We start from the raw sequence: 27302 nt of genomic DNA on the forward strand, positions 1-27302 counted from the left end.
ACAGGGCCCTGTCCAAGTGACAGCAGAACCCAGCATCACCTCGTGCAGATCCAGGCAGCCCCGGGCGAAGAGGCTCCGCCTGCAGTCCCTGGCCGGCGTGGGCTGCTGTAAACCACGTCCACTGCCATCTGTGCATGGGACAGCTCTGAGCACCGCTGTCCCCGTTAGAGCGTTTCTCTGACACCGTCCCAGACACTGTAGCCTTCTCGGCGTTGAAGATCGTTTCACAGCCTTCAGCCATCGGGGCGGCGTTAACTTGGGTCAGGGAGCAAGGCAGCAGACACCCCCCGAGTGGAAGCTCCCTCATCCAAGGTCCCAGCAGCCCTCGTGGCAGGTGCTCACGGGCTCTTGCCATGAGCCCCAGTCCAGACTCCGCCCAGGGCCAGCACCCCAGCTCCTACTGAGCCAGCCTCACTGGTCCCCACTTAGCATGTCCTGAAGGGCAGAGCTACACGCCCTGTTTTACAAGACCAGGTGTGGGAACGTCCCCCAGCCAGTCAGGTACAAGCTTCACCTTGGTTGATTGACTTAACTGTCACCCCAAGCGGCTGCTGGTTGGGTTTCTCAGTGCAGTCTCTGCCTTCTGGCCTTTAAATTTCTCCAAAATGGGGTAAACGGAGTGGACTTGTTTGGGGCCCTTTAATGTTGGGGGCCAGCAGAAGGCCCCTTTGGCTGCCCAGCCTAGGCAGCACTCTATAAGAAGCTTCGCTTTAACCCTGTCAATGTCTGTTGTATTCATCACGTTTCTTAACAACCGCCCAAACATTTCCACCCTGCCCCGAGTCCCGTGCCCTCCCGCCCCCTCTCCGTGCTTTGTCCGTCTCATGTCTCAACAGCCCTGTAAAGTTTTCCACTGTGTTGAGACAAGTCCCTGGACTCTCCCCTGGGCCTCTCCATCCTCCTGTTCATTAATGCCCTGTTTTTATTAGCATCTGTGAGACCCAGGAGGGGAAGCTGAGACAGCAAATTCCTTAAGGCTTCCCAAACTGTTCTTCCATTTTGCAACAAAAAGGGGCTGACCATGTGAAAGGAGCCCCTTAAACACAGCATTGACACTGTGACCCAGGTAACAGGCATGTCTGGTGGCTGAATATCCTGGGCATCACAAAGCCAGTCCCCTGGGCGGCACACAAGTCTGCCAACAGCTCCACCTGGGCCGTGGCAGGTGGCGCCCACAGGGGAGTGATGTTTGGATATGAAACACAAACATGTATGTCATTGTTTCTACTGATTTTTCTTTTATGGCCACTGACCTCCCCCCCATTAAAATCAGTTTTCCTAGGCCAAATGTTATAGGCTTTAAAAATTTCAAGAACATTTAATTTTTTGTTTTGTTGGCTCTTGAGGGTTTTATTTTCATTTCATTTTTTGTATTTCTTTTTTGGTTCTCAGGCAAGATTTTGTACTTTCCAGGATTCCCCACAGGACAGGATGCCCCCCGTGGCCTGGGGTTGGCTGTTTCTGGCGGCACCCCGCCCCCCTGCGTTGGGTAAATGCTGACAGCATGTAACGTCGCTGATGACCCATGAGAAGTCGGGGACAGCTTTCATCGTCAGGGAGACCTGTTCCGCCCAGTGCCCCATGGGGTCAGGTGTTACCTGTGCTGAAAAACCAGCCACAAATCAGCTTCCCCCGACCCCTCCTCAGGTCAAATGTACTTGCTAGAGCAGCCCACAGAACTCAGGGAGGCGTGTTCCTTACTAGATCCCTGGTTTATTACAGAGCACGACTCAGCCAGGTGGAAGGATACACAGGGCAACACACAGCAACAGGGCAGAGCCCCAGGCCCTCTCCAGTGCACTCCTCTCCCCAGACCTCCATGTCCGCCAACCCGGAGCTCTCCAAACCCTGTCCTTTAGGGTCTTACGATTGAGTAAACCACTAATCCGACCTCCAGGCCCTCTCCCCTCCCTGGAGGCTGGGTGGTGGGGAGAAGCTGGGACTGGAAAGTTCAGACCCTCTAATCACCTGGTTGGTCCTCCTGGCAGCCAGCCCCCATCCTTAGGTGGAGTCCAAAAGCAACCCATTCACCCAGCAAGAGACACCTTTGTTGCTCCCATCACAGAAAATTCCAGGGGTTTTAGGAGCTCTAGGCCAGAAATGGGGATGAAAACCAAATATATACCTACTATACATCACAATATCACAGGCCAACTCGACTGTTTTTCAGAATTCTGGTCTCCCAGTGGATGTGGAACCCACCGGGGCAGCCTTCAACTCCACGTTCATTAACAAGGATCAGAACAGAACGGAAAACTAGGCGCACTCCAGACTTAGCTATTCTGGCACACCAATTAGCCTGCACTCCAGATGATTCCAAGAAAATACCCAGCTTCCCCAGAGTCCCCTCAGCAGTTCTCCCAGCCTGTCACTGCTGTACGAGGCCAGCACACTGGGAGAAAGACTGCTAGAACCCAGGACGCTGCAGGCACCTTCAGTCACCCAATGTCCTCCCACCTCCCAGGGCCGGGACTCCAAGGAATGAGGAGCTTTTCCAAGCTCCCCTCTTCATTGGCGCTGAGAAACAACCCTCCAGACTGGGGATGAATTTCTCTCCGTCTCTGTAGGTCCTGATGCCACTCTCGGGGCTCAGCCCCACTACTATACAACGGCCCTGCCTCGGGGCACAGAGACGATGCCAGCAGCTGGATCTCCAACCAAGCTCGGCAAGCCACGGACAAAGAGCCTGGATCGGCGATGCTCGGTGCCCTTCCCACAGGGCGAACAGGCCACGCCCTCCTGCCCAGACTGCGGGGGACATGAGGGGCAGGTGGACACGCTGCTGCTGTGAATTTCAGCACCAGTGTGCAGACGTCCGTGCTGCTTTCCCAAGTAATGGATTCTCAGCAGATGACATCAGATAAACATTATGCAGCATTGTTGGATCCAGGGTTGGTGTCATGTTTCCAAAATACAATCCAGAAAAACAGTCCACACTGCTCCCTCCCAGGCACTCCAAATTGCCCGGTGGGCCATTTGAGGTTTGGCAAGTGGGTTTCACAGAGCTGCCCACCATCCCGTGGGTATAAGCATGTCTTGGCAATGGTTGGCGTGTTTTCTCACTGAACGCTTTTCCATCTGAAGCTTTTCCAGAGACAGGCCACTGCCGCCTCCGTGGCTAAGATCCCACGGGAAAGGAACACTCCCTGAGCTTCAGAGCTGTCAGGAAACGCACTGTATCGGTCAAGTGTTTCAAGTCTATGTCGTTTGGCCAGTTCTCATCAAAACCCAGCTGGCCTTTCCCGCTTGGGTCAGAGTAAGCGCCAATGAGCACATCAGAAATCTCCCCCTAGCGTCAGGGAGCCGGCTGGCTCTGCAGCCAACAACCTGCACCGACTCACTGGCTGACGCAGTTTCAGACACCCACGCAGCCCGACTTCCTGCCTGCCGAACAAGGGGGCATTTGCGCGATCGCAAACACCACCCGGACAAACACCTTTGGAGAAGCAGAAACCCAGTTACACAAGATGACTCTCCCTGGTCCCGTGATTCGTCCAGCTGGCTACCTTCAGGTCCAGCGCCACGGTTTGGAACCATCACACAAATTGGGTGTCCTATTACTTTTCATTCTGCTTTGCCCAGTTATTTTAAAATTTGTACCTGTTGCTTCTCAACCCCCTGCAGAAAGGACACGCTGAAGAGAGTGCCGGCTCGATGCCCTCAGATGGCTGCTGATGCCTGGACCTTCACAAGGCAGGACTTTCAGAGTGAAAGTTGCTGAAAGCCCCCTTTCTGCCTTCCTTGTTACTCAAACGTGGCTTCATGTGGCTTCCAATCACCATGCGCTTCCCTCTGACGTGGGACATGCCATCCAGGAAAGGTCCTTCCTGGCTGGCGCTGAGGGACGAAACTCAATTCTACTAAAACTGATCAGGGATGCTCTCCAAGAAATATCTTGATCCAAGGGGAGCAATGTGGAAATGAACAAAGGAAAGTTAAATCAGAATGGGGTCGGGAAGCCTCGAAGGGAGGGCTCTGGCACCCCTCGCCACAGCTCACAGACCCAGCAGCAAAAAAGATTTCCTTCAAGCCAGCAACAAGCTGCCCGCTGACTGTAGCTGATGGAAAACCGCCACAGCCCTCCAACTTCCTCCAAAAACCTAATAAAGGCTGACCCTCCCTTTGTCTTCAACTTGCCAGTTTGCTTGTTCCAAACTGCAATTTCTCTCATTCCAAACAGACTCATTTTCGCTGAAGAGCTCATTTAATTTTTAAGGTCAACACCGTTAATCTGGGCTGGGCGTCGTGAATGGTTGATCCCACCTGGGCTCTGTCTCGGAGTAACCCTAGTCTGGGCTCCATTTCTGAGCGGTGACATCCAGCCTGGGGTCCAGCTCTGAAGGGTGACCCTGGCCTGGTGACGTCTCCAATGGAAAAGCCAGCCTGGGCTGAGCTGGCCAGTTTTAGGGACACTCTCGCAGGGGCCTGAGGTGACATAATTCCCCTATTTCACGTAATCAGAGGCAAACTTCCCTCACCAAAACCTGCTTCCTCACCCCCACAACCACAGCACACCTGCAACGCGTCCAGGAAGCAGAGGCGTTTCTCAGCGACCCCCCTCACCCCTTGCTCTGGCTGCCCTGCCCACCTTGGAGCCCTAAAAAGGATGCCAGCACCAAGCAAGAGGCGTGCTGCCCACCCCAGCTGCCACGTGACGGGGGCGAGTCCTGGGCACTGCATGGTAGCCAGCGCCTGGCCACCCCAGGCAGGGGCCAGGACCACCTGCCACCAGGAAATACACCCCTGAGAGGGCGACGGTCCTGATTCTAGGCACCGCTTCACAATTAAATCTTTGAATTAGAAAATAAACTCCACTGCATAGAACGCAAACTCGGGGAAGGGTAAGAGCCCACAGAGCTCCACACTCATCACGCAGGGCTGCCCCGGCCAGCACCGTGGCCTGGCCCTGACCCAGCTGTCTGCGCCCCTCTGCCAGCCGGAGGAGCCCGAGCTGTTGCGAGCGGGGAGGGAGCCCGGGGGCTGTTCTTCTCCAGCGGGGTTAAGCACAGCCCAACTCCATCCCTCGATGCTGGACTGCCTGAAAGCCTCACCTCTGCTCTCTTGCCGGCACCCACATCTGGGCAGGATGATGAGCCCAGGCGCGCCCTCCTCTGGCATCAGGGGGAGAAGCACACCTCAGCAGGCCTTGCCCTTGGCAGGGCCTCACGTGGCCCTCCAACCACAGGGAGTCCCAGGCCGGGTTCCCGTCCTCGCGGACGGGCCCGCCACCCTCCCCAGACCTCGGTGTGGCTGGCGTCAGTCTCCACACGGAACAGAAGCTGGTGTGGCTCCAGCTGCCTCCGCAGGGGCTGTGACGGCAGCGCCTGTGAGCAGGTGGAGGCGGGGCAGGTGCTGCCCCAGCCCCGTGCGTGCACGCTGCCTGCCTGGCCCGGCCCGGCCCTAGGCCAGCTGCTCTGCCAAGTCCAGCAGAGCCTCAGCTGCTGATTTAGTCAGCCTGCGTCAGCAGTGCCTACAGCTAACTGGCGTTTAAGGGACAGGACTGTGGGACTAGCGCTCCCTAAAGCGGCCCTGGGTTGTCTCAGCCTGGACCTGTGTGTTCAGAACAAAGCTGTGAGCGACGCTAGGCTCAGGGGAACGATGCTGGCTACATCCCGCCTCGGCACCGTCCCCACCTACAGGGGCTCAGGGGACAGACAACACCCGATGTGAGACATGGGCCTGACAGATGGCCACTCACGAAATAGGAATCTTTACGGAGAAAAAAACAGGAGCCCTCTCCCCAGCTTGAGGGCCAGGATGTGTTCCAGGGAACGGACACTCGACCACAGGCACCTGCCCGTCTCGCCCTACCCAGGGGCAGCAGCTCTGGCCCCTCACCACCGCAGGCGTGCCTCTGGCGTCTTCCTGGAAGCGGGCCAGGGCGACCCCGATGGCTGAGGCCCCTGCTGCTGCCGCTGCAGCCGCTTTAGCGCCCTGTAGGCCTGCACGGCCCGCTCTCGCTCCTGCACGACGATCCGCTGCCGGGCTGGCGAGGTGCTCTGGGGCTGGGACGCGGTGCCAGGGCTCAGGGACTTCTCCAGCATCAGCACTCTCCCGCCAGGCTGAGAAGCAGAGCCAGGGAGGTGGAGGCACAGCTGCAGGAGGGAGGGGAGACAGCAAAGACCCTGAGCCCAGGGACAATGCGGCCCAGGTCCTGTGCCCTGGGCCACGCAGCACTGGGGGGCAAACAGGCCAGCACCCCGCCCCTGCTTACCTGGCCCCTGCTCATGCTCATCCTGGGTTTGGCAGTCAGCTCTGGGGGCTGCAGCACGACCTCACCAAACTTCACCATATCTGGAGGGGCAGAGACAACCACTGCAGTCCTGGCACCCGGCGCCACTGTCTGCCCAGCCACCAACCCCGGGGAGACACAGGCACCTGCGCCCCACCCCGGCCCCCAGAACCAGGGCTGACTATTGCCTCGGGAAGAGCACCTTGGAGAAGCTCCTGCTCCAGCCTCTCTGCGGCCTTTTCCTCCCTCCTCTGCCGGGCCTTCTCCAGCCGCCGCTTCTGGAACCTGGGAAGAGAGCAGGGCTGTTCACACTCCTCTCATCTCACTGGACTCAGGAGGAGGCAGAGATCACCCCTGCCCACAAGGGACGCCCCACAGCAGAGCCCAGGTGGCTGCCTCCAAAGCCCATCCCACTACCACCCCACAACCCACAGAGAGGGCACTGAACCCAGCAGGACCCTCCAAGGTTCCAAGTCAGGAATCCTCAGTGGGGACAACTATGTCCCCAGGGCCCATCTGATAATGTCTGGAGACATTTTGGGGTGTCACAAAGCAGGGGGTTGGAGAGGGACTCCTGGCCCCCCACAGGTGGAGGCCAGGAATGCTGCCCAGTGCATAAGATGGCCCCTGCTCCAGTGTCACCTGTGTTGCTGCGTCTAAAGGGCCCCCGCACGTGGCACATGTGATATGGCCCCTTAATGTGACTGGAATCAACGTTCAATGACAGTTTTGGAGATCACTGTGGCTTTGGGTGGTACCCGGCATGCGTCTGCTGTGCTGGAGTTTTCATTGGCTAATGTGACTACACGTATGATTCAGACACAGGGAGAATCCACAAAGCTGAAAACAATCCAATGTTCACAAGTTTTACAGAAATTTCTGGTGAAAGCTTGGTCTGGTTCATGTCAAAAGTTGCAGTGAGTGGGGGGCGGGTAACAACTCAGTGGCAGAGCACACGTGTAACATGCAGGCAATCCTGGGCTCAATCCCGGGTACCTCCATCACAAAAAAAGAGGAAAAAATGTTGCAGAAAAGATAAAAATGCATCTCCAAAAGCACTTGTTTGCTGAGACCACCACCCCAGCCACCACCCGCAGGCTCAGGGAGGTGGAGACTGGGTTGAGGGCAGAGGTGGGCCGGGGAGCTGCAGCTCGCGGAGGGCTTCCTCCTGGTTCCGACCTCCCGTGAGCCCCCAGGTGCAGGTGCCAGTGTCTCCACTTCTCCCACCAGCCGAGTCTGAGAGGTCACAGAACGTGTGCACATGACACAGCTATAGGCTTTCAACGCTCTTTAAGGTGAAACGTGAACCCTGGAAACCGACATCCCCCCGCGGCCAGCAGGCCCTCCCGGGAGGGCACCAAGCCCCACCTGCTACTGGTTCCCTGTACCCGGCCTGCGTGGACAGCAGCCCTCGGCCTCTCTCAGCTCGTAGACCCCTGATGCTTTCCAGAGAAAGGCACAGACAAAACCAGGCCTTTGGAGTTCCGTGGGTTCAGAGCCTTGCTGGAGCTGAGGTTAAGCAGGTCCCGTGCAGAGAGAAACGCTGCTGACTGCCAGGTCTGTGCTTTCCCTGAATCACGTGGTGGAGAAGGGTGCCCACCCACAACAAGATGCTGTCACTGCAGGAGACAGTCGTGCACGCGGCTGGACCCCCAACCTCTCCAGCCCCACTCACGCCTTCTTCCGCTCTGACTTCTCCTTCCGGGGAGCCGCCCGCGCCTCGGGCTGCCGGCTGGCCTGGTTCTTGCTGAGGAACAGCACGTGCTGGGCCTCCTGCTCCATGCGCCGCACGTAGGCGCCGTCGGACTCCCACTTCCTCTGCGTGAACTTCGGGACGGCGATGTCCGGCTCCTCTCCCTTTGCTTCCTTCTCCAACGTCTTCCTAAAGGCCACCTGGGCTGAGGACACAGGGAGACTTCAGAAGGGCGGGTCGTAGGGGAGGAGGGAGCAGGTGGTGCCAGGCTGGCTGCCCAGGCTCACCTCCCCTCCCGGGGCGACAGGAAGGGCAGACTAGGCTCAAGAGGGAGCTAAAAAGCATCCGAGCCGCCAGCCCGGGGCCCCCGACAGGCCATAGGTGTCCCCCGCAGCTCGGCTGGAAAAGGAAGCAAGAAACAACCTAAGTGTTCATCAATAGGTGGCTGAATGAGTGAATTCCCGTGTTCACCCAGAGACGTCACCGCTCCGCTGCCAAGGAGCAGGGCAGAGCTGGGGAAGGGATGTGGAGGGATCTACAAAATCCACTGGAAGCGAAAACCCAGGACACCAAACAACGCACAGAACTAAGGTGCAGCTTTTACACAGTGAATGTGTGAAAATACACACACTGTTTCCTCTGGGACGGCTCGCAAGAAGACAGACGGGGAGGGAGCAAGACTCGGAGACAGGGCCGGAGGCTACCCCTCACCTCATACCGCTCAGAACTGTTTAATTTTACCAAGTGTGTAAGCCTTTATCTTTTAAGTAACTTAACCAGGAAAAGGGCTGATTCAGTAGAGTGCGATTCAGAATGTCCCCCTCCCACCTGGGCCAGCGACCTCCTCTATCCCTTCCCGTCCTCAACTCTTCATTTCACTATCCCTTTGGCAGCCATCTAACCCTCAACGGAAAGCCTAAGGTTTACAGAGACATTACAAAACCCCACTGTTGCAAAATCAGCCCTACATTTGGGAAAACAAACACCTATACATGTACACAAAACGCAAACACGCTGGACTCCATTCCGCAGCAGCCAGGGTGTTACCCCTGGCAGAGGCCGACAGGTGGGCACCCTGCCTGGCCTTGGGGGAAGGGGGCACTTCTCAGGGCGTCTGCTCAATTCCCTCCATAACCTCTGGAAACCATCCACTTCTCTCCACCATCGTTTCTGCCCTCTGGTCCATGGGACCACCATTTCTCACTTGCAAGAGCCTCATCGACCTGCAGTGTCCAACCTCACTCCCTCACTTGTTACACAGCGATTTTTTTTTTTTTTTCTACTAAGTCTGAATCTACCATCCCCTCTGATGGCTCTCCAGCACTCCTGGGAAGGAGAGGGGAGGGGAGTCAACACTCCCACCTCTGCCCATGAGGCCAGGGGCTCCTTTTGGAGCCTGACCTGAAACCACACTGCCACCTGCCGCCAGCCCTGACACCAGCCTTCCCTCAGTCCTCCGCAGGCTCCTCGGATTGCTGGGGCCTGGCCGACTTCCTCTGCCTGAAATGCCGTTGAACACTTGGGCAATTAAATGGATTCGAACACATAAGGCTTTATTACCCCCGGCACGGGCCTGAACATTACCCTCTTTCTTCCTCTTCTTGTTACTGATGGGGTTTTTCATCTCCTGGCGGATCCTCATAATCTCCCGGAGCCGGAAAGGGATTTCCTGTTCGTCCTGGTTCTTGGGTTTGCAATCCACTTTCTTCTTCTCTTCGCTGGGAAGGAGAACACGAGGGTGAGACACATCCCAAGTCAAGCAAAAGCAGAACCAGAGAAGCTGAAGCTGGGCCTAGACAAAGAAACTTCACAGGCCACCCTGGCCGCTGTGGTGCGTGCGGGTCAAAGGAGCACGACCTCTGCTCTCGTCCTCACCAGCCCGGAGGCTGTCCCTGAACTGGTTCCTCGCAGGACCCTGGGCGAGGCGCTCCCGGACCTCGTCCAGGACGGCACTGACGGCACCTGGAAGGTGGCAAGCGCCACCCCGTAGACTCCCTCGCACCTCCGCTCACCCGGCTGCCGCCGGCCGCGGGAAAGGCCCCGGGGAGTCTTCAGTGCGCTGAGACCTGCACCCACCTGCGCGGCCCCGGCCGCGGCGCCGAGCGTCGCTTCCCCAGCTGCTGCTGCAGCCGGCCCTGCCGTCGCCCCCGGGTCCCATGCCCCGCCGTCCCGGCGGGCGCCGCCGCTTCGCGCCGGGCTCGCGCCATTTCCATGCCCGACACCCCGCGGCGAAGCCACTTCCGCACTCCCGCACAGTCCCGCCCGGCCCCCGTCACTTCCGCTTCCTGCGCTCCGCCTCGCGCCCTTTGAGGGGGGCGGTGCAGATCCCGGAGGGTCAGGATTGGCCAAGGCGGCCACCGTTGACGGCTTGGGCGGGGCCGACTGGGGCGCGCACGCGCTATGGGCCGCGCCTCAGGCGATGCTGCTACGGAGCTTGGCCCTGGGAGGCCGGGCGGCGGTCGCTGCTGCGCGGGGCCCGGCAAGTACCAGCAGGAGCAGGGCAGGGGCCGGGGTTGCGTTCGGGAGGCCGGGCCCCACAGGGACCGAGTAGTCCCGGCCGCCTGCAGGGACCGCCCCCTGCCCTTTGTGTCCGCGCCTGGGGTGCAGGAGGGGCGCTCGGCCGCTGGGCAGAGCCAGGGTGGTACCGGCGGGTTCTGAGCTCGTTCTCTCGTGCGGCAGTACCTGTTGAGCGCCTGCTGTGCGCGAGCCCTTTGGGGGAGCCGCAGTGAACAAGGAGCTGACGCTCCTCACAGGAGGAGTTAGAGAAATAAGTGTGGGCTGTGTCAACTAGTGTTCAGTTCCCTGGAGACAGTGCCGGGAAGGGGGCCGGGGCTGGAGCGGTGAGAGGGCTGCCCACGGGACCTTCATGGGTAGACTGGGAAGGGCTGCCCACGGGGCCCTTGAGGATGACCTGGGGGCCTGGGCTCCTCGTGTTACAGAGGGAAACAGGGATGAAGGGGTGATGTGATTAGTCAGGACGGTTAGCGAGCAGGGGTGCGACCATAGTGGCTGGCCAGAGAGGCGGCTGTGAGAGCTGGATCTCCTAGGCTTCCACCACCACGCAACTGCAGGAGTGCACCCCCAGTGCCAGGCCCCGAACCCAGAGCTCCCCATGAATCCTACATCACCTTGTACCAACAGGCACTTCCATTTTACAGATGAGAACCTGAGTCTCGAGGTGAAGTAACTAGTCTAAGGTCGCACAGGAACCGAGGGAGCAGAAAAGGCCATGGAGCCCCCTGCCAGTGTCAGGAGGCTGAAACTTCCCCAGAGCTGGAGACAGGCCGGGCCTCCCCAGCTTCCTGGAGACTCATGTGCTTATCTGCATCCTTAGGGGCCACCCTCCAGCTGGGACTGGTGCCAAAGGCTGCTTAGGGGCGGCAGCATTCTTCACAGGATTGGAGTACATGAAGGCCCCAGAGAGTTCGGGAAGGACTGTACGGAGGTGGGCTCCCAAGCAGGTGCAGCAGACACTGGGCAGCCGAAGTCCTCCCTGCCTGGCGGGGGCCCCTCTGAGCCCCGGTACCCACCGCCGCCTGAGCTCCAGCCCCCCACAAACTGCTGCATGAGCGGCTGCCCCAACTGTGTGTGGGTAGAGTACGCAGACGCGCTGCTGCAGCACTACCAGGACGGCGGGAAGCGGGCCCTGGCTGCCCTGGAGGAGCACGTGGCTGACGAGAACCTCAAGGCCTTCATCCGGATGGAAATCCAGCTCCGCGTGAGGAGTGGAGGCTGAGCCCTTACCCGGACAGCCTCCTCCCAGGGACGCAGCACGGCCTCCTTTTTCCGCGGCCCCTTTGTGAGGGAACGGGAAGAAGTGTTTGTGGACTTTCCGTGGGAGTAATTAAGTTCTCTGAGGTGGTTAGACAGGAGGCTTCCGTGTCGTCCTCTGTAGGGCTTGTGTCACCTCATTGGGGAAGGCAGGCACACTGTCATTGTCAGCCCACCGGGCACCTGTGAGGGTGAAGCTGGACCCATTTCCTTGACTATTCATGTGACAGTTACCCCAGGGGCCCCTTCCATGGCCCAGCATCCCAGCAGTCCTGCCCAAAGGCCAGCTCTGGTTACTCTCAGTGGTGCAGCAGAGGGAGGACCATCTGGCCCGGTGAAGTTGCCGTTGGCGAAACCCTTGGCAGACAGCCTGGGAAGCGCCCCATTCATCCAGCTGCAGGCAGTCCCTCCCCACCCACCGGCCCTTCCAACCCACTTAGCAGCTCCCAAGGCAGTTGGCCGGGGCCAAGGGACCGGGAGGCCTCAGGCGTTAGCCCTGGAACCAGCCTTCTAGCACCAGACTGGTCTGGTCCTTGACTGCTGACTGGGCCACTTAGACCATTGGTTGGAGTAGGACTTTTTCTTAGGGCCCTCACTGCCCAACCCCATCTCCTGCTCACCCTCAGCCATGGAAATTTTCCCACTTCATCTGCCTCCACCACCCCGGCACCCAACAATTCCAAGCTCTGATACTGGTGGCCTGGACAGGTAGGGGTTAAAGGAATTTATGCCTGTTTTATTTCCTCCCATTTAAGGGAAATGACTTCACAAGGGATTTGAGCTGATAAACAGGCCTTCCCAGGTAGAGACCTTCAATATACAGCCAGCGTTTCCCACGGAGGCAGATCTGTGGACAAGGGAACGAAACCACACGGCCACGAGATGTGCCACCGTGCTAATGCCTGAGGACAGACACACCCAGCAGCACAGGCTGTCACCTTGGCTAGTTAGTGGGTATCACCCAGAAGGAGAGTTTTGATTGGTTCTGAAAAATGTGATTCTGGTGACAAGTTGATTAGACCCGAATTCAGAGCGTCTGCTATCCTCCAACAGATTTGAAAATGACCCAGGAAGGGAAAGGTTTTCCCCACAGACAAAAGCACAGCCAAGCTTGGTGCACTTAGGGCCCCAGAAAGGATCTGCAACATAGAGGTGGTTTATCTCAGAGCTGGGCAGATTTCTGAAGTCCCAGGAGAAGGGAGCTAGGGGAAAGGGGAGAGGTGTACAAAATGTAGCATGTGGGAGCAGCAGGTGCAAAGGCCCTGGGGTGGAAGGGGCTTGCTGGAGCACAGCAAGAGGGAGGGATGAGAAGTGAGGCCAGAGAAGTGGATTGGACGAGGCCATGCAGGGCTTTGGGGGCCACAAAGGCAAGTCGCTCAGCAGTCAGGACTGAAAGGGGGGAGGTCCAGCACAGCGGCCAGTGCTGTTTTGTCTTCACTCAGAGATGAGAGCTCTTCCTTTCATCCGTCCATGATCCCGTGTCCCTTGCCTGCCCTGGCCGTGTCCCTGGCTCGTCCTTCCTTCAGGCCCTTGACCTCACTCGAGCCCCTCCCCCTGTCTCAGGGAGTCCTCTGTGGGGGTGCCCACCCCACAGTCTCATTAGTGTGGTGTCAGGGCACAGCCCTAATCAGCTTACCCAGCAGCAAGATAAATGCCCTGCCGGCAGCTTGCCGAGGGAAGCCTGTCACACACCTGTGGCCCCCGAGACCTGCCTCAGTACCTGGTGAGTAGTGCCTTTCCCAGGTTGTCCTGACGGCCACTTACCCAAGGGCCTCTGCCCAGTGGGTGGGAAGCTGGCGGGCTTTTTTCCGTCATTCTGAGGTCAGGCTCTGTGGGAGTCCAGCTACTGCCCTGTTCAGAGACGATGCCCAGCCTGTCACCTCCTCTGTTCCCCATGTTGAACAGTGCTGCTGCAGGCTGTCCCCCAGACCAGCAGTGGTCTTGGAGCCTCGGGCCACACACGCTCAAGCAACTTGAGTGGGCTGAGACCTGGGCCAGGGTAGGTCAGGCAGCGGTTTCCATGGGGATGGGTTTCCATGGGGACAGCATCTAATAGTTGGAGCTTCATCAGGGCCCAGAACTGTCCATACCAGGCCCATAGCCTGGGGCTGGGGAAGGGGTCCAGCTGGGCCTGCACTGTCTGGGTTACAAGGAGTGGGTGTCATGGGTTTTGAGCCGCCAGAACCACCAGGCCTGCTGCCGTCCCCCTTGGACACCTGTGCAGATCCAGCTCCCCACCCCTGGTTCCTCCCCGGCTTCTGTTGGTCCTGGCACAGAGGCTGAACCTTAGTGGGGGAAGGACCGTGGGGGCCTCCTGGTTGGTCTCAGCCCTGATGCTCCAGCGGGCAGCTGGCTGTGGCCCAAGGCTGGAGTCAGGCATTGCAGCCCACAAACCACAGGCAAGAAAGGGGACCCAAGGGGTGGAGCCTGGGGCATCCAGTGCTGGGGCGGCAGCTCGTGTCCGTGTCACGTAAGTAGCCCTAGAACCTGCTGGGCTCCCAGTGGCCCCTGAGGGATTAGTCTCCCTCTGCTGCTAATAGGCTTAGAGGAGTCTGAGCTGTCCCTGCAAGGGTCACTGGGGCTTAGGGCATCCGGGCAGAGGCGCTAGGGGAGCGGGGCGGGGGTCACCCTGTGTGGCAGGTGCAAGGACAGTAGCAGGTGACTCTGGCACCCAGAGCTAGCTCTGAGCACAGTGAGCGGCAGGGGGTGGGAATCTACCAGCAGAGGGAAGACACTGCTCCTGCAGCCTCGGCTGTGAGCCTCATCCTGACACAGGCCCCTCCCCTGCCCAGGCTCCCCACCCTCCTGTCTCTCAAGTCACTCTTACTGTTACCACTGGGTGAGACCTAGTGTCCCACCCCAGGGATGGGGTGGGGGGTGCAGAAGGGGAGACTGTGGGGAGGGGTGCACCTGAGGGCCACCCAGCATTCTCTCCTGTGCCTGGCTCCAAGTGGAGCCCCACGTGGAGAAGGCAGGGGCTCCCCAGGGCTGGGGTCTTACGGGGGTTCAGGGGGGTCTCATGTTTCAGGGCTTCCTCTGCTCTGGTGGGTCGGAAGCAGGAGGGCTGACTGGGACCCCGGCCTGGTCTGCACGCAGCCCACAGCGTGAGGGAGTCCAGAAGCCAAAGGTCACTGCGGCGTCTCTGCCAACCTGGCCATGAACCTGGAGCCACCCAAGGCCGAGATCCGGTCGGCCACCAGGGTGATTGGGGGGCCCGTCACTCCCAGGAAAGGGCCTCCCAAATTTAAGCAGCGGCAAACCAGGCAGTTCAAGAGCAAGCCCCCCAAGAAAGGCGTCCAAGGGTAAGCAGGGCTGTGGGCGGGGCGCCTGGGGGTGCACCGCAGGGAGCGCGGCTGGCTGCGGGTAGGGACCGGGCTGGGCTCAGCCATCCTCTCCTGGCTGAAGGTGGTCTCCTCCTCCTGAGTGGGGGTCGGTTCCTAGGGGCCTGAGCCGGGCCTGTCTCCGGGCGGGGGTCGTGGGAGAGGAGGCCCTTTGCTGTTCCTGCCAACAGGTCTAGAAAGCACACCTACCCACTGCCACCCGGAGACTCAGCCGCGGCCCCGCTGACCGCCTTGCGTCCCGCACTCACAGGCACAGGCCCCCGTGGACACACCCAGGGCACACTCAGACACTCCACATTGTCGGGAGCCTGCACTCAAGTGCCTGCAAGGCCCCGCTCGGCTCCCTTCCCAGCCACTGTCCCTGACTGCTCTGTCCTTGCAGGTTTGGGGACGACATCCCGGGAATGGAAGGCCTGGGAACAGGTATGATGGCCACGGGGGTCCGCCTAGGTCCCCCCCCCCTCCACCCGCTGCCCTGCTCTCTCCAGCAGAGGCTCATATAGGGTCCTGCCCTCAGCCTCTCTTTCCTTTTCTTCCCCGTCAAGCTCAGACACCACAGAAGTGGGTGGTTCCTACGCAGCGGGTCCACCACGTGCTTGGGGGCTGGGAAGGAGCAAAGCTCTTGCTGTGCCCCCACCCCAGCAGCAGGAGCCCCCTTCCTTCCCCCGCGCCCGGCCTGCTGCACCCACTCTCTTCCTGGGCAGGGCACCCCCCAACACCCCCCCAGCTGGTGTGTCCTGGTGGAGGGGCTCTGCACTGGGACTTGTACTCTCACCGCTGGGTCGGCAGGCCCCGAGGGGATGGTAGACCAGGGGACACCCCGGGACCCACTGGCCCCCTCACCCTGCAGACATCACGGTCATCTGCCCGTGGGAAGCCTTCAATCACCTGGAGCTGCACGAGCTGGCCCAGTATGGGATCATCTAGCCCTGGATCCTAACCTGGGCCCCTACCCTCCGCCGCCGCCCGCTGTGACCGACCCCTGCTTCCTGCAAAGAGGCCTGCCCCCCAGTGTCCAGATGACCCTGTGTCTGGAGACCCTTGCAGGGCGGTGGCTTTAGGCCCCAGGAGCCCACCCCCTCCACACAGGACGCCCTCTCGGGGTGGCCAGGCCCTGCTTAGCTCCGCGGACCCTCTCCCCCCATGGAAAGGGAAAGTGAGGACAGGGCCTCCCAGGAGTGTCTCCCACACCCTGGCCCCTGTCCTGCCTGTCTGGGGGTGAGGACAAGCTGCCCCCACTGACCCTGTCGGCTGAGGCCCTTGGGCCAGCTTGGCGGGAGGTGGGTGGCAGGAGTCCTGTGGGCATCAATGGGAGAGCGAGGCCCCTCCAGACGCATCACACCAGCAGGAAGCTTGACCTTTCCAGCTCAGCCCGTGCTTGCTGTCCTTGTTTCAAATAAAATTAGTGTCCTACTTCCCCACGGACTCGTCTGGGGCCTGTTGTCTGGCGGGGCAGGGCCCGAGGGTGGGGTCTCTTCAGCAGGAGTGGCCAGGTGAAGGCGCGGATTGGCAGGGGCTGCGGGGCCTGGCCGGCTGAGAGGGGAGGAAACCATGGGGCGCTGAGCCTGGGCCGGTGACGGCTGGACCCAGGCAAGGCGGGCAGCACTGCACACACACCTGTGTGAAACTGTCCCCAGCAGCAGTCATCTTCTGGGAGCTTCCCAAGAGCACGTCCACCTGGACGTAGGGGTCTGTTCACACAGCAGTGACCAGAGTGATTCTTGGGACGGGGCCTCTGGGATCTTGTTTATGTGAAGGCCAGAAAAAGCCGTAGTAGCCAAAGGCAATGAAGGCCGAGCAGCAGTGGCCGAGGGAGGGGTCAAAGGACCTGCTGGGGCCGGATCTAGACCTGGTGGCGGGTCCGCAGGCGTGCAGATAGGTGAGAACGCCTCGTGCTGCTGCTCCGGGTTGGTGCAATTTATTGTATGAGTAACACGTCTCAGTAAACCTCACTCCCCCCAACACACACACACAAACACTAGAAGGAGAAGCCTGGGCCTCGCCCCGGACCACCACCGTGGACAGGAGAGGGGAGCTGCCCCGGGCGAAGGCAGGTGCCAGGCTGTGGTGAGGACATGGGGCCTCAGAGGCTGGGCTTGTGAGTGGGACTCCGAGGTGGCTGGAAGTGATCAGGGGTGAGGGTGGGAAGCGAGGATTGCGGTGGGGGTCAGGTGGCAGCATCTCACCCAGTCCCCCTCGCCCCCAGCTCTCCTTGCTGGCCAGGTGGCTTTGCCGGGCACCCTGTGTGGAAGGCAAACACTGACCAGGAAGTCGTCAGGTGGGGGCTTACACTCGGACAACAGACCCCAGCAGCGCTTGCAAGTGAGCAGGCAGTGCAGGGGAAAGGGGACCCTGGGGAGCTGGGGCCGGCAGGTGGAGGAGGCCTGGGGGTCCAAGGTGGGCATCCCCAAGTGCCCAGGCAGGTTACTCTGACACCTTCCCCGAGAGGGGCAAGGAGGCCTGCAGCCCCAGACTCCGTTCCAGTGTCCTGGTCTTTCGTCCCATCCACCAGTCAACTGGGGGCCCATTTGGCAGAGGGTGGGGTACCGGGCCTGGGGGTCTAGAGGGCAGGCCCGCCCTCCCAGCTGCCCCCTTGTGGACAGCCAGGGCCCGCACCAGCTGGATGGCCAGCAGGAGCTCTGCCCCCTGGACCACCACGACCACGATGGCATATTTGCCCGCGGTCCAGACGTGGCTGCGCAGCCACTGGCGGAGTGGGGGGCCACAGCCCTGCAGGTGCACCACTCTCTGGGCTGCGTCCTCGTCCAGGCCCAGCGCCCTGAAGCCACACTGGTCGTTGACAGAGGCTCCATCTTTCCAGGGGTCGATGCAGCAGGAGGCAGGAAGGCTGCAGGCCTGGACTCCAGGGGAGCTGCAGTTAAAGTGCCTACCAGGGCCCAGGGGGCGTCAGTCCAGAGGGCAGGGCTGCGGGCCTGGGACCCCAGTGCCGTGCCGAACGTCTCCCACCCGCCTTCAGACCTCCCAGGGCACACATGCTGTCTGTGCACACGCTCACACGCACGCGTGCACGCACATGTGACGCACACAGCATGACTCCACACCGGCACGCAGGCACCCACGCACACGTGCACACACCTGTGCACACACATACACACACATACGCACGCCTCTGGGCTAGAAGGGGTGTACTGCGTGGGACGCTGGAAGGCGGCAGGCATTTGATGGGGGCTGGAAGCAGGAAGGCCTGGCCCCACGGACGCTGCTGAGTTGGCCTGAGCAGCAGGGCTGGAGAGGGAGAAAGTGGCAGAGGCTTTGGTAGGGTCAGCGGGTCGCGGCGGGGCATGAGGGGCAGCGCTGGGCAGCGACGGGAGGCGGGAGGCTTGGGAAGGGCTCCCAGGACCTCGAGGGGGTGCTGCTCTTGTCACCCACCTCAGGGAGCCCCCAGGCGCGCCTGGCCTTTGGCACCCAGGGCCCTGCGACCTGCAGGCTTTCCCCTCGCCTTGCCCTCACGCAGCCTCATCTCCTGGAAGGGTGGGCCTCCCTACAGCAGGGGCTCAGAGGCCAGCAGGCTGGGCGGCATCACGGCCCCAGAGGGGCTGCCACCGGCCCAAGTTCCCCGCGGCCACCAAATGAGAACAAGCTCCTACAGTGCTTGGGGCATGGAAGGAAGGGCCAGCACGTCTCTTGGACCACTGGGGACAAATGGCTGGTTTTCAAGAGTCTCCCTGTGACTCTAAACACACACGTACAGAAACGTACAACACGTACACACACACACACTGCACACACGTATGCACGTGTACACACATGCACACACGTACACAGTGGCGGGAGAACGGTGATGTCATAGTTCAGGACGGTGTCTGAATTAACCTATACGTCATTTTCACTTGACACTGAGGCGTCTTGTACAATGTCCTTACCGAACCAACCCCACCCAGAGCGACTTTCTACGTCTGCTGGCTGAGCTGCTCTGTTAAGACCGCTGCCTGACCACCAGGTGTGTACACGTGCAAGTGTGTGCCCCTGAGTGTGTGCACACAGGTGAGTGTGTGTACCAGTGAGTGTGCGCGTGCGGGGGTGTGTGTGGCCTGCCTCCCCTCCAGCCCCAGAGAGCCTGCCGGCCACCGCGGGGCTGGCCGCCTCACCCTGGGCCCCAGGACTCACAGGTTGCGCTGCCAGTCCTGGTAGGAGGCCGCCCCGCAGCACTGCAGCCCCAGCTGGACTTGGTCGATGAGGAAGCACAGGTCGGGGTCGTCCTGGTAGTGGGTGATGGCCGCACGCAGGACGTGCTCCAGGCCATCCTGCAGCCGGCCCCAGAGGGCCACCAGCAGGGCCCCAGCCATGGCCTCCAGCACCAGAAAGGCGAGGACGCCCCCAGAGAAGCAGTGCAGCAGAAAGGCGTTCTCACAGAGGGCACCCAGGCAGCCCGCCAAGCTCACCACGCTGACCGCCAGCCCGCCCAGCACCAGCCCCAGCATCAGGTCTGCAGGCAGGGGGCCCCCCCAACTAGTCCCCAGAGATCCCTTAACGGCCAGGCCCCAGAGCCCGACAGCCAGGGCCAGCAGGCTGAGCAGAGAGAAGAGGAAATTGGACAGAAAGATCAGGCCCTTGAGGCAGGGGAGAGAGTGGGCCAGGACTCCCCCCAGGCCTTCCCCCCGGGCCTGGTCCTCCCATGGCGCTGGCCCCGGGGGAACTGGAGTGAGCGGGCTGCTCCTGGTGAGGGCTGGCTCCTGATCCCTGGCATCCTGCAGAAAAAGGAGGAGCAGAGAGGTCTCACCAGTGAACCCTATTCACTCAGACCATGTGACAGTCATCAGGGAGGAGACCTCATGGAGGGATGTCAGAGTCTGCTGGGGAGGAAGCTGGAATGGACGGTGGAGGCGGAGGGGGCGCTCAGAGACTCTGGACAGCCAGGGTCATGGCAGCCTATAGGCCAGGCAGCAGAGGGGATGGTGAGGGCCCTAGCTCCCTTACAACAGGGGTCAACAGCTGCCTGCAAGTCTGTGGTAGGAAAAAGGACCACCACAAAGGCACACCTCTCCCTCCTGCTGTGTGATGGAGGGTGCGGGTCAGGGCCCCCGACTATCCTGCAGGACAGTCATAAGGCAGGTGGGGCCGCTGCCCCTGAGTTTGGGAGTTTGGAACTGCATCTGTGTGGGTCGGTCTGCACACATCGTCACGAGAGGGGCTTCTGCATGCGGGCCAGGAGGGGGGGCCCACCAGGAAGAGGGGCCAGCCCAGGGGCCTGCCCTTTCTGCCTCCTCCTGTGATCCAGCCCAATGTCCCAGGAGCAGGTCAGCCCTACTAAGTGAGTGTAGATCTGTGCTGGGCCAGGCAGTGAGGGGGTCCTGGGGCAGGGGAGGAGCAGCCAGACCTGGGTCTGGGGTGCAGGGCCTTCCAAGGGACTTAGCCCAGGCTCGGGGTCCCTGGCCTTACCAAGGAGAAGAGTAAGGGTGCTGAATGTTGGGGGGCCCACCCTCCCTCTAGGCTCCCGACAGAAGAGTGGCTCACTGATCGTGAGGTTTGGAGAAGCTTTAAGCCCTTTCCACTTGCCCCCTTGAGGGACAGTCTCAACATCAGATCTGCCTCCAGCCCCTCCACCCTGCCCCAGGCCTCCTCCCACAGCCTTCTGAGCTGCCTAGAGAGCCCTCCAGGGCCCTGGCACTGCTTACCTGGGACAGCAGGGGCCTCCTCTCCCCCTCGTCCATCCTCTGCCAGGACAGGTGCACAGGTGCCAGGACAGGTGTGTGGGTGCCCCGCTGGCCTCTGTGGCTGGGACACAGGGGCTGGTGCTGCCCGTGCTCTGGGAGCTGTGAGCCCCACCGGGACGCCACAGTCATGACCCGATCATGTGAGGAGTTGTATTTTAGGGCTTAAGAGGACAAGCCTCTGCTGGCGAGATGCAGGATCCTCCTTCGGGAGCCCGGATTCGGCCCGGCTCTGTGCAGGCTCGACGTGGGTGAGGCTGGTGGGGGGCTGGCCTTGTGGCCAGTGTGGGCCTCAGCCTGGCAGGTCCAGAGGATCAGACCCCTGCGAACTGGCTCTGGTTCCCATAACCATCCTGGGAGACCTGCCCACAGCTAAATGTGTTTATCCCGACTTGTCCACGGCAAGAAGGAAATCCTATGCATATATGTATATTTGAAGTGCCTTTCTTTTTCACAAACCACTGGCTACTAACCACTATATATAAAAATAGATGAAAAACAAATCTCTTCTGAACAGCACAAGGAACCATATTCAACATCTTGTAATAACTTTCAGTGAAAAAGAATATGAAAACAAGTATGTGTATATGTATGCATGACTGGGACATTATGCTGTGCACCAGAAACTGACACACTGTAACCGACTGTGCTTCAATTAAAAAAAAAAATTACAATGGGGGAAGGTATACCTCAGTGGTAGAGCACAAACTTAGCAGGTACTAGGTCCTGGGTTCAATCCCCAGTACCTCCATCAAACAAACAAACAAATAAATAAATCTCATTACCCTCCCATCTGTAAATAAATAGATGAATAAATAAATAAAGGACCACACAGACTGCTGGGCTGTGGGCAGAAGGTCAGGGCCAGGCCTTGTGCAGCCACACAGTGGCTCACCTCTTTGTCTGAGAGGACACACCCAGCCCTGTCAGTTACTGCACTGGGCTCCCAAGGTGGCTCTCAGGGAGACAGTGGTCACCTCTCTGGCTCCATCGCAGCCCTATTCTGATACTGGGTAGCCTTTACCAGCACTGTTAGGGGCTGAACTGTGTCCCCTGCAAATTTATATTTGAAGTCCCAGCCCCAGCACCTCGGAGGTAGGACCTTTAAAGAATAATTAACTTAAAATCAGGCCTTTATACACAAAAAAATGCTCAAAATCACTGACTATCAGAGAAATGCAAATCAAAACTATAATGAGGTATCATGTCACACCAGCCAGGATGGCCATCATTCAAAAGTCCACAAATGACAAATGCTGGAGAGGCTGTGGAGAAAAGGGAACCCTTCTACACTGCCTGTGGGAATGCAGTTTGGTGCAGCCACTGTGGAAAACAGTATGGAGATTGCTCAAAAGACTAGGAATAGACTTACCATATGAACCAGGAATCCCGCTCCTGGGCATATATCCAGAAGGAACCCCATTTCAAAATGACACCTGCACCCCAATGTTCATAGCAGCACTATTTACAATAGCCAAGACGTGGAGACAGCCTAAATGTCCATCAACAGATGACTGGATAAAGAAGAGGTGGTATATTTATACAATGGAATACCACTCAGCCATAAAAACTGACAACACAATGCCATTTGCAGCAACATGGATGCTCCTGGAGAATGTCATTCTAAGTGAAGTAAGCCAGAAAGAGAAAGAAAAATATGTGAGATCGCACATATGTAGAATCTAAAAAAAAACAAAACATAAATACAAAACATAAACAGACTCACAGACATAGAATACAAACTTGTGGTTGCCAGGGGGGCGGGGGGTGGGAAGGGACAGACTGGGATTTCAAAATGTAGAACAGATAAACAAGATTGTACTGTGTAGCACAGGGAAATATATACAAGATCCAGCGAAAAAAATGTGACAATGAATATATGTATGTTCACGTATACCTGAAAAATCGTGCTCTACACTGGAGTTTGACACCACATTGTAAAATGACTATAACTCAATAAAAAAATGTTAAAAAAATAAAATAAAACCAGGCCTTTAGGGTGGGCCCTCTGCAGTGTCCTTGTAAAAAGAGGAAACTGGGATGCAGAGAGACACTAGGGATGCACCTGCAGCGAGAACAGACACAGGAAGAAGGCAGCTGTCCGACTGCAAGCCTCAGAAGAAGCTAAACTCTGTCACCTGAACTTGGTCGCACTTCCAGGCTCCAGAACTGTGAGAAAATGGATTTAAGCCACCTGGCCTGTGGTGTGTTGCTACAGCAGCCCCAGAAGACAAACGCAACTACTCATATAGCTTCACAGAATCAACATCATACCTTCACAGTCACGTGACGGAGATGAAGAGGAAAGTGGGGTTCGGCAGGACCGCACGCCTGTTGTCAAGCAACGCTCACACATAACTCCACTGGGAGACAGACGTGGCCAGAAGATGCAGCCCTGCGCTTCCATGAAGGGATACACGTGCTGATAGGAGAAGCAGAAAGAGTCCGTTCTGTACGGGAAGAATGTGACAAGGTGAGAGCAGGATGTGTCAGCAGAATGAAAGCCGTACACCAGTCCTGGGAGCAAACCTCACAGCTCTTCCTCCGTTTGTCCAGGATCCAGCCACCTCTTGGCCTTGGCTGCCCTCTGGACTATTGCATCAGCCTCCCCAGGGGTCTTCCTGCTTCTCCTCTGGCCCTTTCCCCACTGTCAGTTCTCTGTTCAGCCTCCAGAAGAAGCCTAAAATGTAACAGAGAGCCTGCCTCCTCCACCTCACCTTTCCAAAGGCCTCCTAACACACTTAGACTAGAATCCAAAGGCCTTTCCCTTTGTGGCAGGGTTCTTCATGACCCAGCCCTCCCCACCTTCTCTCTTTGCACTCTCTTTGCAGACTGGCCCCCTCAGCACTTCTCAGTCCCCTGGACCTTTGCACTTGCTTTCCCCTCATCCTATTCCACCCCTCTCTCAGGTATCTGCATAGCTCACCTCATCTGGGACCTGCTCAGACCTCACCTCCTCAGAGATCTTTCTTGACCATCCTACTCAAAACTGCGTCTACCACTCTCTGTTCCTCTCCCCTGCTTTGGCACTTGTCACCCCCTCCCATGTTACATATTTACATGTTTATCTCGGTAATCTGCCTCCTGCTGGCAGCTTCCCCCAGGGTAGGGGGTCTCTCATTCTTGCTCTGTCCCCATACCACACACAAAGTAGACCCTTAATAAATATGTACTGATGTAATAATGAATAAGCCAAGTTCAAATAATTGCTGAAACAGGGGTTAGATAACAGAATGGTTTAGAAACTGACGTTGGAACAGTAATAACAAAATCAGTGAAATTAAGATAGCGGGAAAGGGATGAAGTGAGATCCCACCTGTTTTCAGCACAGGAGATAAACACAATCCGAAATTGAACCAAGGGCTTAAAAAAACATAGGTTAGCCTCATGGAGGTTTTCGTAACGTTTCCCCCACAGTCCCGGGCAAGGTCAGGTCCAAAATGTGCAAGGTGAAAATGGGGAGCTCCTTGTTGAAAAGCATTAAAGATGTCAAGCCAGAGATGGCGGAGCGTTGCACTCGGCGGGCGCCCATGGAGCTGGCCCTGGGGGCATATTCCAGGATATTACATCTCTGCAGCAAAGAAGCGTTTATCTAAAATGCAGCCTAAATTCATTTGTTCCTTTTGTGTTAGATTCAGGGGAAATGCCTTATTTAAAAAAATGTACCACGAAGCTCTGATGTTACCTTCCTGAAACTATTTCTCTACTTCTGTGCGACCAGCGAGGTGCCTGGGACGCGCGCTCCCCGGCTGCTCCGCTCGGCCTCCCTCCGCTCGGGCTCTCGCGTCTCGCCACCGCGTGGCCAGAGGGGGCGCCAGTCCGCGCGCACTGCCGCGAGGTCGCCTGCGCATGCGCGGGCCGTTGTCAGACCGGAACCTAGTTGCGCGGCCGGAACCCGGTTGCGCGGCCTCGCGGCCCGGGGGGAGCGCGTCGGGGGAGGCACCGCACGTCGCGGCGGTGGCGGCAGGGCGGCGAAGCTGGAGCGGCGGTGGCGGCGGCGGCGGGAGGCCGGGGCTGAGGCCGAGGCCGAGGCCGGGGCTGCGAGGCCCGCGGGGCGGCAGGCGGCGGCGGCGGCCCGGGGCTTGAGTCCGGAGACGGGAGCGGCCGCCATGGCCGAGAGTATCGTGAGTGGGGCGGCCGGGCGGGAGGGCGCCGGGATGAGGCAGCAGATTTGCCGGCGCGGCCTGCGGGGAGGGAGGCGCCGCGGCCCGCCCGCCTCCGTCGGAGCTGGCCCGGCCGGCTGGGCTCCCGACCTCCCCTCCCCCGGCTCCTTTCGGCCCCTGGCCGGCGGGGGAGGCCGGGCGGCTCGCGGGGGAGTAGGCTGTCGCGGGGGGGCTCGCCGGGCGTTCTTGAAGGGCTCCGGTCTCCCCTCCTCATCTCCTGTCGGCCTTTCCTGCCTCCTCCCGTCGCCTCAGTAAGTGCCTTGTCATGAGTCACCAGAAGGAGAGCACTTTCTGCAAACAGGGACCTTGCGGGACCCCCTCCCCGCAGAGGGAGCAGCGAAGAAGGGAAGCGGCGGCCTGGGGACGGCAAGGAGCGTTTGACAGTTATGTGTCTGTAAAGGAATGTTGTGAAGGTTGACTTCACTTGGTGCCTGACGTTAGGGATTGACACACTCCCTTTTACCCACCTTGAAGTTAAAAAAAAAAAAAAAAAGCCAATGAAAATCAGAAAAAACCGGCCAGGCGTTAACTTATGGAAAGCTTCCTCTCAAAAGTCAACGTGAGGGGGGAAAAAAGTCTATGTGGCAGGAAGAAAACCCAACAGACCAGTTGCACAGAGGAATTTTGGTCAACATTACGGAATAATTGGGATTTCCTGGGGGAAGGGAAAGCAGTACCCAGTGGCAAGTGATGTTCCGAACCTGGCTGTGCAGTGGCCTCTGCGGTTTTGCCCGGTGTCCAGAATGGCGTTCATACTGCTCTCTGGATGTCCTGGGGCTGCAAGACCTCCAGCTGTGGCCTTTCAAGTTTTCTTCTAACGACTTCTCCTTATTCAGCTCTCCATTCAAGGGCCCTGCAGCCCCCTCCTTGGTTCCCATCCTGCAGATGAGCAAAAGGAGTAAATGCCCTGGAAAAATGTGCCATCATCTTTTAAAATAAGATTTGCTAGGGGGAGGTATAGCTCAGGGGTAGAGCGCGTGCTTAGCATGCACGAGGTCCTGGGTTCAATCCCCAGTACCTCTGTTAAAATAAGCAAATTAAATAAAAACCTAATTACTCTCCCCACCAAGAAAAAGACTGATTGAAAATAAATAAATAAAATTTAAAAAATCAAAATAAGAGTTACAAATCAATTGGTGACTCATCCTAGAGTTAGCACTCAGATCTGCTTTCAGACTTTCTCTTCACTGATGTGTTTAACTGAGTTGAAGTAACCGTGGACAGCAGAGTTGTTTTGGAGAAGGCTGTGTTTTTCCCAGTGTGTGTATCAGGCTGTGCTCTCATTGATAGCATGACTGCTTTGGCGAATTTCTCAGATTGTGAGGAATTAAAACATCCTTCTTCTGAAATTTATTATTTATTAAGAAAGAGGTCTTCTAAAGATTTCTGTGGGCTAACTGGTTTTTTAATTTTCACTTTTTTGGTGGGGGAGGGAGAGAGTGTGGGCTAATTGATTTTTATCTCACCAGTTGTTCGATTCCCCCAGGAAGTATTCTGGGCTTATTTTCTTATAAATAGGGAAACCTAAGTTACCAAGAAGTTGTGTGTCCTTGTTGCCAGGCCAGTCTCTTCTTGGGTATTTTATTTTATAGCTCATGTCAGAGGCCAAGCCAGAACTTCCTTCAGTATGAGTTCTGTTTGTCTCTTGGAGTTAAATACTGATCTTGTCTTGGAAACCTGGACTGCCATGCCCTGTTATAAATAAACAAGGGGAATTACCTCTTAAGCTTTAGAACTCTCCAGAAGTATATAATCCTGACCGTTAGCTCCTCAAGGAGCGGAGTATCATGCTCATGGTTCTGAGTGAACAAAGGAATGATCACAGAACCCCTCAAAGAGAAGGAGATCTCTTTACTTCTTAACCTGCCTCAGTGTTGGAGACAGATTTCAGAAACAAATAAATGGAAATTTCTTAATGCCCAGGAGGCTGATTTCTAGGTGTTGAATCCAGAGTAAAGTGTAGCAGAAATCAAAAGTCAAAAGACTTTGTGTCTGCAGTGCATACAGATGAGTGAGAAAGCTTAACAGATGATATTGAGAAGCAAAAAAAAAAAAAAATTATCCTTTTAACAATTGGGATATCATGAGGATTATTTTAAAAAATCTTAAAAATTGAGAAAATTATGAGGGTAAAGCCTTTCCAGTCAAGTGAAAGTTATTAGTAAATGAGACAGAGTCAAGCCAGGAAAATCTAGACTGTTCTGAATTTGTGTGATAAAAGTGGACAGATCAAAAGCCATTGTGGCATTTTGTCATGTGTGTCAGTAAAAGCCTTTTCAAAGACAACTGCTTGTGCAGTTTCCATCTGTGTAGTTTTGTTTTAAATACAACGTACAGCGCACTAACTGCTGAGAGGAGAAATTACAGCCTGAGAACTTTGTGGCACTTTCTGTCCATCATTCCATCCCTGTGGCAGGCGGAGCATCTTGT

The 27302-nt window shown here is 57.8% G+C and overlaps 5 protein-coding genes across 8 annotated transcripts in view; 3 read left to right on the forward strand and 2 right to left on the reverse strand.

The window, feature by feature from the left end:
- Positions 1–1693: 1693 nt before the first annotated feature.
- Positions 1694–10161, reverse strand: CCDC137 (coiled-coil domain containing 137). Of its 2 annotated transcripts, XM_031469332.2 has the most exons (7): positions 10002–10161; positions 9510–9643; positions 7908–8130; positions 6435–6517; positions 6215–6294; positions 5839–6095; positions 1694–3894 (listed from the first exon to the last, which is right to left on the reverse strand). In XM_031469332.2, coding segments are annotated over exons 1-7 (915 nt in total). In that variant the 5' UTR covers positions 10139–10161; the 3' UTR covers positions 1694–3893. The 2 variants fall into 2 exon arrangements, with proteins under 2 accessions (XP_031325192.1, XP_031325191.1); XM_031469331.2 differs by having other exon boundaries at positions 1694–6095.
- A 119-nt stretch (positions 10162–10280) lies between these two features.
- On the forward strand, positions 10281–16458 carry OXLD1 (oxidoreductase like domain containing 1). The gene is made up of 4 exons (XM_031469333.2): positions 10281–10404; positions 11260–12404; positions 15420–15460; positions 15888–16458. The coding sequence occupies exons 1-2, from the start codon at positions 10345–10347 to the stop codon at positions 11659–11661; spliced, it is 462 nt and encodes a 153-aa protein (XP_031325193.2). The 5' UTR covers positions 10281–10344; the 3' UTR covers positions 11662–12404; positions 15420–15460; positions 15888–16458.
- PDE6G (phosphodiesterase 6G) lies at positions 12266–16458 on the forward strand. Of its 3 annotated transcripts, none has more exons than XM_031469334.2 (4): positions 12266–12404; positions 14793–14998; positions 15420–15460; positions 15888–16458. In XM_031469334.2, the coding sequence occupies exons 2-4, from the start codon at positions 14853–14855 to the stop codon at positions 15962–15964; spliced, it is 264 nt and encodes an 87-aa protein (XP_031325194.1). In that variant the 5' UTR covers positions 12266–12404; positions 14793–14852; the 3' UTR covers positions 15965–16458. The 3 variants fall into 3 exon arrangements, with proteins under 3 accessions (XP_031325194.1, XP_064351451.1, XP_010997831.1); XM_064495381.1 differs by having other exon boundaries at positions 12400–13419; positions 14725–14998; XM_010999529.3 differs by having other exon boundaries at positions 12400–13419.
- Positions 16459–16933: 475 nt separating this feature from the next.
- TSPAN10 (tetraspanin 10) lies at positions 16934–21147 on the reverse strand. Its single transcript, XM_010999535.3, has 3 exons — positions 20674–21147; positions 19166–19746; positions 16934–17924 (listed from the first exon to the last, which is right to left on the reverse strand). The coding sequence occupies exons 1-3, from the start codon at positions 20839–20841 to the stop codon at positions 17462–17464; spliced, it is 1212 nt and encodes a 403-aa protein (XP_010997837.1). The 5' UTR covers positions 20842–21147; the 3' UTR covers positions 16934–17461.
- A 3527-nt stretch (positions 21148–24674) lies between these two features.
- The window catches only part of NPLOC4 (NPL4 homolog, ubiquitin recognition factor), a 42855-nt gene continuing 40227 nt past the window's right edge, over positions 24675–27302 (forward strand). Inside the window, exon 1 of the mRNA XM_031469327.2 lies at positions 24675–24833. Within this exon, the coding sequence (XP_031325187.1) occupies positions 24819–24833 (15 nt within the window). The 5' untranslated portion in view covers positions 24675–24818. The remainder of the gene's footprint in view (positions 24834–27302) is intronic.

The sequence above is a fragment of the Camelus dromedarius genome, chromosome 16, assembly GCF_036321535.1.
Source record: "Camelus dromedarius isolate mCamDro1 chromosome 16, mCamDro1.pat, whole genome shotgun sequence".
Taxonomy (NCBI): domain Eukaryota; kingdom Metazoa; phylum Chordata; class Mammalia; order Artiodactyla; family Camelidae; genus Camelus; species Camelus dromedarius.

Coding starts and splice junctions, on each gene's coding strand:
- CCDC137 (XM_031469331.2), bottom strand. CDS start 10,138: ATGGAAATGGCGCGAGCCCGGCGCGAAGCGGCGGCGCCCGCCGGGACG. Junction 8,131..9,509: donor CAAGAAGAGGAAGAAAGAGG/GTAATGTTCAGG, acceptor CTGTGTCCTCAG/CCCAGGTGGCCTTTAGGAAG. Junction 6,096..6,214: donor TGAGCATGAGCAGGGGCCAG/GTAAGCAGGGGC, acceptor TCCCTCCTGCAG/CTGTGCCTCCACCTCCCTGG.
- OXLD1 (XM_031469333.2), top strand. CDS start 10,345: ATGCTGCTACGGAGCTTGGCCCTGGGAGGCCGGGCGGCGGTCGCTGCT. Junction 10,405..11,259: donor TCGCTGCTGCGCGGGGCCCG/GCAAGTACCAGC, acceptor CTGCATCCTTAG/GGGCCACCCTCCAGCTGGGA.
- PDE6G (XM_031469334.2), top strand. CDS start 14,853: ATGAACCTGGAGCCACCCAAGGCCGAGATCCGGTCGGCCACCAGGGTG. Junction 14,999..15,419: donor CCCAAGAAAGGCGTCCAAGG/GTAAGCAGGGCT, acceptor CTGTCCTTGCAG/GTTTGGGGACGACATCCCGG. Junction 15,461..15,887: donor AATGGAAGGCCTGGGAACAG/GTATGATGGCCA, acceptor CTCACCCTGCAG/ACATCACGGTCATCTGCCCG.
- TSPAN10 (XM_010999535.3), bottom strand. CDS start 20,841: ATGACTGTGGCGTCCCGGTGGGGCTCACAGCTCCCAGAGCACGGGCAG. Junction 19,747..20,673: donor GGAGGCCCCTGCTGTCCCAG/GTAAGCAGTGCC, acceptor CTTTTTCTGCAG/GATGCCAGGGATCAGGAGCC. Junction 17,925..19,165: donor CAGGACTGGCAGCGCAACCT/GTGAGTCCTGGG, acceptor GGGCCCTGGTAG/GCACTTTAACTGCAGCTCCC.